The 13,241-nt window shown below is 35.2% G+C and overlaps 1 protein-coding gene across 7 annotated transcripts in view; it reads left to right on the top strand.

Annotated features, from left to right (window-relative positions):
- LOC117210991 (mucin-17-like) overlaps positions 1-13,241 on the top strand; it is a 46,172-nt gene that overhangs the window by 16,681 nt on the left and 16,250 nt on the right. For 3 of the 7 annotated variants that reach the window (XM_033454506.1, XM_033454509.1, XM_033454507.1), the window contains exons 3-6: positions 6,893-8,249; positions 8,617-9,284; positions 9,877-9,933; positions 10,402-10,557. In XM_033454506.1, the coding sequence (XP_033310397.1) occupies positions 6,893-8,249; positions 8,617-9,284; positions 9,877-9,933; positions 10,402-10,557 (2,238 nt within the window). The remainder of the gene's footprint in view (positions 1-6,892; positions 8,250-8,616; positions 9,285-9,876; positions 9,934-10,401; positions 10,558-13,241) is intronic. The other 4 variants (XM_033454513.1, XM_033454510.1, XM_033454508.1 and 1 more) reach the window with 3 other exon arrangements.

The raw sequence follows: 13,241 nt of genomic DNA, 5'->3' as shown, positions 1-13,241 counted from the left end.
TGTCTCGGATCATGGAGTCAAGCGACGTGGAAAATATTTAATAATTCCATGAATAATTCACCGTTCTTGCCAGAGCTTTCTTATTGGTTAAATCGAGATGGTTGAACCGGTGATAATCGTCCTCTGACTTTAGGAGCCTGTCGGTTTCGTAGTCTTAACCGCTAGATAATCAGCTGTCTTTTACGGATTCACCGATGTCGGAAGTCTAGACGGTGAAAGTACACCTTCGATCGAAATTGAGATGCAAACTGGCAAATCAGAGTCCTGTCGAAATCCAAGGACGATACGCTCAAGTATCGATCATTGATGACGAACACTTTTACTCTTTTTAATTTATATCATTCAACAGTTAAATGTAAATAATATGTAGCCTTCTTTTCTTGGGGAAAGATAACAAAAAATCGAAAGTTGTTAGAACGATAGGTTTTTTTTCTTATAAATTCTAAATACTTAAAATAAAGTAGACATTAGTCAGTTATATCAGTTTTGGAAAAAAATGATTATAAGGGGGTAATGGGTATATTCGTCATTTATTAATTCATTTATTATTCGATATTTATAACCCTAAGACGCTTAAGATTTTAGAATATTTACCATCGCTTCGAATTCGGTGGATATCTTTTGACTCTCTCTTAAGCCTAGAATGAAGTATATGTTTATTTTATTGATGTATGTAGATTGCAATGGAATAACAATTTGCACTCCTTAACTAGTAATTCCGCCCGTTTAAAACAAATTAAATAATAGAAAGAAGAAAGGAAAATACGTATAAGGGTCTGAGATTTAAAATGCTTGGAGACATGTTTTCAAGGAGAACAAAATTCTGGTTGATTCTGGACACTCGGGTAGTGTCCTTCGCGAGTTGGTTCGACACTGGCGAAGCGGTCTACCTTCGAGGATATGAATCGGCCTCTCACCGTTGTCAGCGTAATACACTTTTCCAATAATTTGCAGCGCGCGATATTACATACGATTGCGTTGCCATATCGACAACACGTACATAACAACATAGGACATGATAACAGGAAAGTTTGGCTTCAAATAAATAATTACAGACCATGTGGATTATTTCTATTTTCATTCGATCATATTGTCGATGATACAGATGGTTACAAACAAGATTTATGCATTTCAATATCTAAGTTATGTAACCTTCGACATGGTACAGTATGCAGATCCTTCTTATCTGCCAAAATTTTGAGAAAAGATGTAGGAATTATATGATACCGATATCATGACGTAATTATTGTAAAAGTAATTTGACTATGATTGAAGTTCAAGTTTATTCGCAAGCGTCGACAAAGAATAAGATTGTTAAAACCGTTTACTTTTGTTTTGTTAGATGATTAAGTGATTAGGTAAGGTTACAGTTAATTTCAAACATTTGAACATAAAATTCAGTAATTCGTTTGTATTAATTACGTGTAGTAAAGTTTTACTTTTCAGTGCAATGTTTGTAAAAATATAAAAACACCTTTTATAGAAATTGAATTATAGAAAATGCAATATTTTTATTTACTTTATTATTTACTTTATTATATGATATTTACTTTATCTCTTGTGCACAAAGCCTGTTAACTGTTTTATGCAACATATTATTGAATCTACTATTTTTCTTTTATTAGGAACAAATTATATCTGGCCTATTAATCGCGTAACAATGTTACTTCATCGCGTAACGATTACACATACGAATCGAACCAATCTTTCACATCAGAACTATAGTTACATTTTTTTCTAATCACTGGAACATCGTGCAAGCCCAATTATGTTTGCCATTTCCCGTTACAGGACTGTTACATATTGTATTGCATGTTCATAATCGCCGGAGATGTATTTGAAATTACCAATGGCGAGAGTTCGACCGAAGATTCCCTTAACTAGCAAGAATCTCGTTTCATGTCTTCCAATTACGCAAATAAACAGGCAATTTGTAATTACATAGGGGAGGTATTCGTGTTGCAAGGATCTTCATTGTTACGTACATCCGTTCGAATGGAAAAATTCAAGATTACCTCTTGCTGATTTTTTATCTTATCGGAAAAAATAATCGAATATCACACGTTTGTTAGAAACGGGAGAAACTGCACTTTGATTTCAGCTTTTTAAAGGACCAATTTATTGGTTCGTAGGAAAGTTCTTGGGAAATACTTTTGAAAGTTAATAGCGATTGCAAAAGAAAATCATCCAATTTTGTCCTACTTGTATGAATTTCGCGGCAATTACAACCGTTATTTTATTTTCAAATCTGAATATAATAATTGTACTACGATTGTACAACGATTGAAATACGAAAAGATACTTAATATTTAAGAATAGAAATTAGGCAAATTATGTTACGTTTGATGTTTATCTGTTATGTACATGTCAATATAGTGAAATTGAGCAGACACGAAAATGTTAGAGATATAAACTTGTTCAATAAGTTAATTGTCGTAAAAGGATTTAGATTAATAATTCCTAAAATTATTACGATAAATCGCGCATACTCGATAGAGTTAAAGAGATTAGAAAATAATACTACCACCTTCACAGTATTTCTCGCATGTTTCTCCTGTTAGCTAGATACACCATTGTCGCTAACCAGATACAGTTTTATGCGAATATCCATATCACCATTATGTAGATCCGATCTGGACACCATTTTGACTGGTTTGTGTCAAATAAAGAAAACTGTTGTTTCGCTTTGCTTCGAAAGCGAACGCGGACGTAATTGCGACGTAGGACGGAATGGTAATGTCTTGGTATTATTCATAGCGTTAATTTTCCTACGCGCTTTGCGATTTTTCAACTTCACTTGCGCGCTCATTGTGCAATTTCAAATATCTTCACTCAGTTTCAGAGGATTTTAGAGTACACCTCGTTTTGCTCGAGGGTGATACGTCGGAATCTCCGTTATTGATGGCAGATTGTGAAAATATAATTAGTGATCTCTCAGAATTCATAGAGTACATAGAGTATAATTTAGTAATTTACATTCCACAAGTTGAAAATGGATTGATTCAGTTGTATAAAGAGAGATTGAAGGAAAATGATGATCTTTCTGCAAATCTTCAGTTTGAATACTCGATTTGCATTTCGTGAAGAAAGTTGACTTGATGAATTTCGTTGACAGATGATTATCGTTCTCATCAGACGTTACTTATTCGGTATACGGTATTAAAATCGAGGTCATCTCAGAATAAAATTTCTCTTTTTATGTTAAACAAGTAAAGCTTGATTGATGAATTTTGATTAGCCGTTGCAGCAAAAGAAGATCTTTAGTAGGACACATATGGAAAGTAGTATTCTAGAATATATGAACCGAACCAGCTAGAAATTAATATTAAAACTAGTTTTAGTCCACGAAGTCGTAATTACGAAATACCTAAAATCACTTTAGATATGCCCAAAATTCAATAAAAACGCGTGCTAGATTTCAGAGCAGATAAAACATAATCAGCTATGCTCCATAATGCTTCATAATGCATTCTACCATACATGATATAAATGGTAAAATTTCTCAACCCTGAAATTAATATTGTGCGCCAAATGAGGAACAACGAGTGTAACTCGCGTAGCAATTTATCATTTTATTTGCAGTAATCTATATTAATTCTTTGATTCTCAGATTTAACAAGTAACTATGCTCGCTTGAATCATAGTCAAGTTAATTGAGCGAGAATGGGAAGGCTTCATGTCACGAGTCTCATCCAGCGAAAGTGCGTTCACTTCTATCGAGATTTGTCTTTCCTTTTATCAGGACTTGAGAACACACCTTTCACAATCGAGAAGATCGATCGATAGATCCTCTTACCTCTTTTTTCGATCGTCTTCCTTGTCGATACCTGTCCTTTCGCTCTTTTGTTTAAAGGAGGAGAAGTATATCTATCTAAAACAGTTTGTTGTCGAATCGTTCTATCTAGCTGATTTCAGCTGGTCTGACAAAAATGTCGAGAAAAAAAGTGATTCGTGCTTGGGAAACTCAGCAGAGACGTTATTTTGCAGGTCTATTTACAGTAGTTAGTCGCGCATTCAGCCAGCCGTGTTTAAGGCTGTTCTCGAGTTCGGCTGCATGCTTGACTAGGTAACGTGACGTGAAACACCGACTTTTACTTTCAGTGTCGATTCCACGCTACGTGTACCTTACGGACAGATAAGGATAAACGAAACTGGAACACCAAGCCACGTTCGAAGTATCACTGTCTTTGTATTATAATGCTTAAAAAATTCTTAGGTAAATACAGCCGCTTGACCCGTGGTTGTGGAGGTTATTAGTATTGCAGAAATGGTAGAACTATCGGTATTTTTTATCGTCAATGCGTCATTATTGCGTGATGCAACGATATTTGTTCCAAATATTGTTGTAAGAAAAAGAATTTTATTAGCCTCATAGAACAGTATGATGCGATGATACTCTGAGTATCAGCAATGTTAGATTTTAAGCTCAGTTTCTATTGGAAATAATTTAGGAAGGATCTATATAGAATAATATTAACATATGATAATGTTTACCCTGAATCGTTGTTAATGTAATCATAATGTTGCACTAGTAGTTTTGTTTCTAATCATAATGTTTCACGTGTACAAAGAATCAAGGAATGATTCATTCTTAGAGGAATAAGTTATCTATTAAACTCTAATTATGAAAATTGTATCGTTTAAAAGTCAAATTTATTAATTATCTATCTATCGTACTATTGTTGAGAAATCTCAAGAAGTCGCATTGATTTGTTGTTGCAATTGAAAGAGTGTAACTAATAGACTAATAAACTAACGTAGCCAACGCAACGGAAAATTATAGTAACTGCTGTTATTTGAGATGTTATGTTTAACTACTCGGAAAGGAAATAACAGTCGAGCAACGAATACTACTTTCAGAATTCTATTTCATGATATGTTATTTGTTAATTAATTTCTTGCACAGTTTAATATAGAAAGATCAAAGAGATAGTCTTTTTTGTATTAATCTTCTCAACTGAAAGTGTAATTAAATTCACAAAAATTGTGAGTTCTCTAGGAATTGGAAATCAAAATTTGCGTCTTTTTTGGCAAATTAATTTCGTGACTGAAGGTACGATTAGCAGTGTCCGAACTGAACGACTAGTAAATGAAATCACGAATCTAGTTATAACGTCGTTTATTGTCGTTAGGCACGGAAGAATTGTAATTCAAGATAAATACTAGTTATCTGTTTAAACGATGAAACGTCAACTTGTTAATTTTTTTAACTATTCTCGGCGAATATCTGATAAATATTTAATGCATATTCTTTCACGATTTGATAGAGTAATTCAATTCCTGCCATTTCTACTATTCGATTAACTATAACCAGAATAATATCGGTTCATGCGAGCTTAAATAGCTCTATAATTTCAATAATTATATAGTTTCAGTAGAAATAGTTCAACATAGTACGGAAATATTGTAGATTTTTTATCCGCTTGGCTAATTCAACTTTAACATTTTCGAAGACGTACGTACACTTATATGTACGGGGCTAATGGTTCTCTATGATGTTCTAAATAAGAAATAATTACAGTGCATGTAGTAGAGCATCATAGAGAACCATTAACTCCGTTTACTATTTCACAATCTAATCTGCAACATTTCCAAGAACATCAATAATCTGTTCTAAAAAGTCAAAGCAGTTGCAAATATTCCTGCATTTTGCTCAAGCACGATGCTTTCACCTTAACTTTATCTCATGAACCTGTTCTCTCTTCCTGATGTAGTAATAAACCATCAGCAGTTTGTTTTCCTTCGCTTCCCGCTTTTTCTTTGCCACATATTTTCCCAACTAAAAATATCAATATTGCCTTGCACTTTTCATTGACAGTGTCGGCATATACATATATTTATTATAATATCTTCCTTTTACTTTTACTCTCTAGTATAGCAAACCACTCTAGTACTAGTTTGTGAAAAAGAATTTGAGGCACCCTGTATATCGATATACATATGCACCTTCTATAATTAATACATCCTATTACATGGAACAAAACAAGTGCACGCGTGTTAAAATTATCTGTTAGCCTATTAAGGATATTAACTTTGTCTCATCAACGTCAGGATCATCAAAGCAAATGTCACCTATTACGTGGCACAACATTCTTCATCGGAGCTCACCTGTAACACGATAAAGTTCTTCCTCGGCGATCCTATATTTACTTTGTATATGTATATAATGTCGACTATCATCATAACAGGATTTACAAAAGAATCATTGATCGCGATCGTGGCCGAACCGCTGATGCAACATCCTTTACACGCGAAATCGTCGCGTTATCGTCGCATTATGGAAATAGATAATGAGATTCGTCGCATTCTGATGCATTATAAATTGTGGTCTGCAAATCGATCGTTCTATAATTTCAAAACCGGTAGATAATAGCGAAATATCCGATTAAACGACAATTTTCACTAACCAGGATCTAATGAACGTCGGTCTAATAAACGCTGAAATCAACGATCTATTCTTCCCTGTTGTCGCGACGATTATTATGAAGTTTAACCATGAAGATGGAGATCGTGTAACGCATACATTTGAATAAATTTGAATGTTTGAACCAAGTCGAAAGCAGTCTGGATCTGATTGTGAATGAATTTCTTAGTGTAGAGTTAATTTATTTAAAACACCGACTTAAACACGGAATGCAGGCACGTTGCGTTAATGGTCACTGTTTGAACAGGTAATTTAACCAATTAAATCGCTGTGACGTATCGGTGTTACACCGTTAGAATGCGTCCAAGAGACTTGAATGTGATGAGGGAAAATTGTCTTAGGCAAATTGAGCAAACTTTTTGGATTTGCGAGTAGTTTAATACTAATCTCAGTATTATAAAAATACTATTGTATTAAAAATTAGTAACAGTATAAAATAATAAATGCTAATGGTCATAATTTGTTCAGATCGATGATCATAAGGCTACGAATCGTGGCACTTTGAGATTCAATTCCAAATCACTGGAGGAAGCAACCACAGTATCATCTTCGCCGCTATCAAGATCCAAAACGAAGTGGGACAGATCAGCGCAATCGGAAACGCTCTCGAATTTCGAAAGAACGATCCAAGCTTCTGTGATCAATTCAGAACCAAAGTTCGACACGAGCGAACATTCGACCGTTAGAACGATCAGAACGACCGAAAGGGGAAGTGTTTTAACAGCAACAGATGTCACAAGCGAGTCGAGAAGAACTTCAGGCAAAAAGTTCGAGGAAACTAAAAGGGTGGAGCCAACGATTAACAGACGAGACGGCAAAAGATATTTTTCTGAAAGCAACAAAGGAACAAAGTTAAAAAATGATGAACAAAAATCCGAAACACCCAAAGGGATTTCTCGAAGAACGTCTAATGGAAGAGCGAATAATTCAACTGTCACTGAGAGATTGGACAACAAAGGACCATCCGTGTTCCTGGCAACCACGGAGTCTTCGAGGTCTAGAACCGGAAGAAAGATTCAAACGACTTATTCGATGAAAGATCTAAAGACACAAATCCCTACGTCTAGAAGGTACAACAGTAAGAAATTTAGAGACGTTGAAACCACTACAGCTTCGTTTAGAAGAGAAAGTAGAGGTAGATCGACTACAGAGAAGATTGAAAGGAGTACCAGATCTGGTAGATCGAAGGTGAACAATGCGGAGAATAATTCTATTGCTCGAAGAGGTCCAGATCCTCTTTTATCAGAATCCGAAAGTGTAAGAGTCGATATTCCCCTCACTGTAGATGAAACAGGAAATCCAGCTTCGGATGTAACCACTGGATTTGATGTAGCTTCTCAGAGAAGATCGGACGCTAAGGAGTCATCCAGATCCAGTCGGACAGGATTCGAAAGATCGAAAAGTCGTGGACGGTCGAACGACTCCGAGGCTTCTGGATCATCCAGATCTGCTTCTCCAAGAGGATCTTCAAAGTTCAGCGATTCTACGACGACAGAAGCTAACGAACAGATTGTTAGTTCGAGAAGGAATACGGTTTCCAGAGATCGTTTCAGAGGTTCCGAGATCAAGAAGAATTCTGTGAACGAGTCTAGATCAAGGTCTAGAGGTAGAAATGTGGAAAATAATACGAAACCAATTTCGGGAGGTGCTTCAGAAAGGAATGTGAAGCGGAAGGTGGCTGGAGAAAGAAACTCTTCGGATAGGAGACCGAGAATTCCCGATGTTACTCCAAGAGCTATCGACAGTCGTAGACAGGATACTCAGGATGTGCGTGGAAGATCGAGAAGCAAGTCGAGATCGGATGTTACCACACCTATTATTATGGGTGAGATAATTAGTTAATCACTAATAATAATTTAAATATAGTCTTGCTGTTAATAGAATATTTGATAACCTGATTGTAGATTGGATTTTGGTACAATAATTTTAATGATACATAAAAAGGTTCATTTATTTTACTTGAAGGTGAAACATCCAGTTTTATACGTAACAGTTAATTAAGTAATTACAATTAGCTGTAAAGAATGAAATTATATTATAAAATATTACATTTTGTTTATATAAATAATAAATTGTATAACTAATATAAATAAAAATTATGCAAATATAATTTATAACAGAAGATATATAGAAGAATATAATAAAATAGAATTTTATAATAGAAATTATATAAATAAAAATTCCTTAAACAGATGTTACCACAACTGTTGCGCCAGATACAACAGTTTTTACCGACGTAACAGCCACCGATTCTGAGATAACAAGTACGACCATAAGATCAGCGACTACTCCAAGTCCAAGAGCAACATCAAGACCATTATCGACTTCTGCTTCAACCCTCGAAGCATCAGGACGAGGTAGAGGAAGAGGCAGAGGCGGAAGTCACGGTAGAAAACAGAAAGAGGATTTCTTCAATCACGGACTAGGGTTCAGAGGTCGAAAACCCTCGCCTGAAGGATCTGCAAACGTGACAGAGTCTAGAAAAACCGTTTCGTGGAAAAACGATTCCCAATCGCATGGAAATCCAGGCTGGACGCTCAGGAGGCGACCAGCTCATTTTAATTCTGAAAATATTTCGAAGACGATCGTGTCTTCGCCAAGGGATCAGACGAACGAAGTGGTACCATCCAACGAACAATCGACCAGCACCGAAGCTATAACGACTATCGAAAGTTCCACGTTTGGCACGAAAAGAGGCCTCAAGAAGCTGCAAACGACAGACGAGAGTTCCACTGTGGTTGAAACTACGACCAAGAGCTACAGAAGAGGCAACAAAACCTTTGGAAATGGCAAGGTGATTGCGGCGCTTGAAGAAAGTGATAATTACCCGCCTGAGTTTAAGGCGAGGTTAACTCAGTTGGTGAGTTCTATTTCTTAATTGGATTTTTTAATTGGAATTAAGCTTACATTTCAGTAGCGAAATATCCTATAAATTTGTAGTTTTATCGGATAAAAAGAAATATAGATAGCTTTATAGAGACAGATATGTGTACTTGAACGTAATTATTGAATTATAAGGGGAGTGGTGACACTATGAATAGTACTTGTAATAAAACTGCATTGATCAAAGAATAGAGAACTTAAAACAAGAAATTGTATGCTTTCAGCTTTAAAGAATGTTTAAGCGTTGTCACTCCCATTACGAACGAACGATTTCTCAACTGTCTCATTACTTCAATTAATTTCATTGTGTAATAAGTAATAAGTCTTACACGCGAACGACTAGTCATATAACACTTATATATAACACTTTACTTCTTTTTAAACACGTTTCACATATAGTTTCTTTTATGTCTTGTGAAATATTTAAAATTATTTTCGAATCAATATACATATGATATATGCAATATATGGCAAAAACTTAATACGCGTATAACGATTAGCGTTACAATCCTGATTGATAGAATTCTAGAAAGAATATGGTGTGTTCTAATCGAAAAGTATTATTTCAGAAGAATACCAACACGAAAATACCAGCCTCAAAAACCACCTCTAGAACGCCATTGGAGGTAAGAGTTCAGAGTGCCCTTCATATCAGCTTACAGCATCTAAATAAAGTCTCTCTTGTTTTTTAATTAATAAAGTGTAACATACATTTCTATGCTTCTATTCTAGTTCAACAGTCTACAGCTTTCATTACGACAGTACCTTAATACGTAGACGTTGTAATCCTTGACACTGACTGATATTATTGCGTTGTTGTAAAATAATGGTACAGTCAACCGCTGAAGGACTAAACAAAAAATTAAAAAAACGACAAGTGACTTCGACGAAATGGGACGATGTATTATACATTTTCTAACACTAAACAACTTAATCAGCATGCACGTAACAAACCACACAATTACCACTTTACCGTTCTTATCTTTTAGCGAATTTTTTTCCAACGGCTTCATAAAATAGACACTAGTACTGTTTCTATCGTAATAGTCAAGGAATCAGTAATTTGCATTTTGAAGTCAAAACAATTCGTGTAGGAACAAGAGAGGAATATCTATGGTCGACGCTCGAGGAACAACTCGATGGCGTTCGAGCCTGACGACCTCGAAACCGCAGCTTCAGCAAATGTTTTGACGGATGAAACTTTAGTCGTGAATCCCTTAACGTTGATAAATGGCACAGGATTGCGACGCGTAAGACTACAGATAAATCATTGTATTACGTGATCGCTTGTGCTCTATGTATCCACCATCCTTTATGTATCTCCTCGATGCGTTCGTAGAGCTTCTCTTCCATTTTTAGGAGAAACCGACTGCAAACGTTTCTAATGCGTCTCGTTTCTAACGGTTAGCGGCTTTTAATTATTGTTTTATCGATTATCTTCCGATAGAAGTGCTTGGTCTATATTTATGTCGATGTCATTAGTATCTGAAAATTCTTAAATACGTTGTTTCGTTCTGTTTTGCTTTGGCCATTGTGAATTTTATTTAGCTACTATTTTGTTATTTAAAATGCTGCAGTTTCGGAAAACGTCATATGTGTGTAAACGTAGTACGATTGATTTATAATTATTTCTCAAACTATCGTAAACCTAACTAAGAAAGGTTGTTTGCTAAAAAGTGTTTTGCGAAGAACAGTAAAAATCTATATGTCGACTGTATCCTTAATAGTTTAAGAAATAATTCTTCTGTTGTATATTCGCAAATGCTGTGATCGTCTAAGATACTTCTTCTTTCACTATTTTCGCAATGTTTAAAAAGCTTCAAAACAACTTACGTACGAATATGTGTACTAAAGTTTCGCCTTGGAATCAACACTAATTTGTTGGTGAGGTAAAAGTCTACGAACTATGTAATCGTTTGCTTGTAACATCATTGACGACCAATTAAGACTGGACAATGATGCGCGATTAACAAAGGGAAAGAAATGCCAACTGAAAGACAAGCTTTCCTCTGGTGGTTGGTGAAAAATCTGCATCGTCCCCACGATTTTGGTAAAATCAGATGCTTTTGAGATCTTGCGATACATCATCGTAACCAACTGCTTCGATGATATCGTTCATCTCCAAACGCGACTGGATCGAACGATATCCTTTAACACGAGGAACGACGAATCCTCGACGTGGAGTTCTCTCAAGGTCCAAATGAATATAAAACTTTGATCGAAACGTTCTTCGAAAGTGGACTTCTATTTTTACTTTCGTTTATCGCGAAAATGTGCTTACTTATCGAGCCCGACTTATTCAGGGCTCACGTGCATTACGCAGTTTATAAACTGGTTTTTGGTTTTCGTTCAGTTGCTTTTGTATTGGGTTCTCGATGGAGAAAGTGAAGGTTTATTTGACTTACCTGAACATAACGCGTCCTGATTTATTCCCAGCGAGGTAACTTTGATAGGTAGAGTTCGGAGTTGTGTCTTCTACTGGAAGAGGTCTTCTATGCAAGATATCTATCTTATTGATGCTTAGACTTCTAAATTTCTTGTTCATTATAGACACGAGGAATGGTTAATGACAGGGATGAAGCAACCAAAAGAAATTATTCTATGTGAAAATAATGAATCGTGAATGCAGAGTAAAATTTGTTCTTGTGAAAATGATCTTAAGTATTTGCCGAGCGTCAATATACCCCACGATGTCTTAACTTCGTGACTTTCACTTTAAATCGTTGCTACATTTGTCGTTTATATTTGTTCTTATATTTACCGCGTATGATAATAAATGGAAACAGGAATAAATGGTTTAAAAATTTTTTAAATTGGGAAAATTTCGTAGGTAGCACATTAGAATAATAAAGTAAAATCTACATGAATGACGTTTTTCACATAAAATGATAATTTTCTTAATTGCATCATCGGTTTCGAAACAATCAGAAGTTGTTAGATTTACTTTCAAGGATTTTTTTTTCGGCATTTTCTATTATCTTTAATTCCGATGATATCAGAGGTTCAGCAGTAAATTTTTTAGAACGAAAGGTAGAAAAAGAATTAAACGTGGTAGAAAGTAAACATAAGAGAAGAGAAACGCAATTTGTTACAGAGTCAATAAATTTTTTATTCTGTAGGATCATACATTCTACCTCTGTTCAAAACCATGAACAAATGAACGACTTTCAGTCTCGTAATTACATCGAAATTGAGTTTGTTGTAAAAATCCTTTGTCTTCAAGTAAAAACTGTATTTAAAGATATCAAACAAAATTAACAATAATAGATGGTCAGAATGTAAAGTAACTCCATAAGTAGTATATCGAAAAATTATTTCATTTCATTAAATCGATTAATTTAACTGATTTTCTCGAACATGCATAATTTCATTTTACGTCGTCGATAAAGAAACCCATGTTTCTAAGATCGATGCCCGAAATTGTCATTATTCATGAATAAAACAAGTAACGAAAGATCTATGAACTACAAACTTGTTTCCTTTTGTTCTGCAATCGCTATAATTTACACCGAACCAGACTACAGTATAAAAAGAGCACAGAAGAACTTTCATGACTGTACGGGAAACTGAATTATATCACCTCCTCACCGCAGCTAATCGCTTGATCGGCGCTTTTAAGAACCATCCTCGAATAATTGTTAGATGATACATGATTTTTTTTTCCTCACTGGAACGATAGATAGTTTCACATTAGTACGAAGTTAACCATTCATTTTTATAGCATACGATTAATGGAAATAAGAAAAAGCTTCATTGGAGCCAGGCTTGTGTTATTTTGTACATCGATTAGTTTGTCACCGCGTTTGTCACCGTCTCTATGGATCGTTCACAAAATGGTCGTTTTCACACTTCGCTCTCCTTCTTTCGCACTCAATGAAATGTATCCTCGAGTCGCGTGTGCTGATAACATTGATTAAACTTTCCAGTTGTTGTC

Source organism: Bombus bifarius, unplaced genomic scaffold (assembly GCF_011952205.1).
Source record: "Bombus bifarius isolate JDL3187 unplaced genomic scaffold, Bbif_JDL3187 scf7180000008214, whole genome shotgun sequence".
NCBI classification, from domain to species: Eukaryota; Metazoa; Arthropoda; class Insecta; order Hymenoptera; family Apidae; genus Bombus; species Bombus bifarius.
Note: the sequence above shows the minus strand (reverse complement) of the source record. Positions and strands in the feature narration are given on the sequence as shown.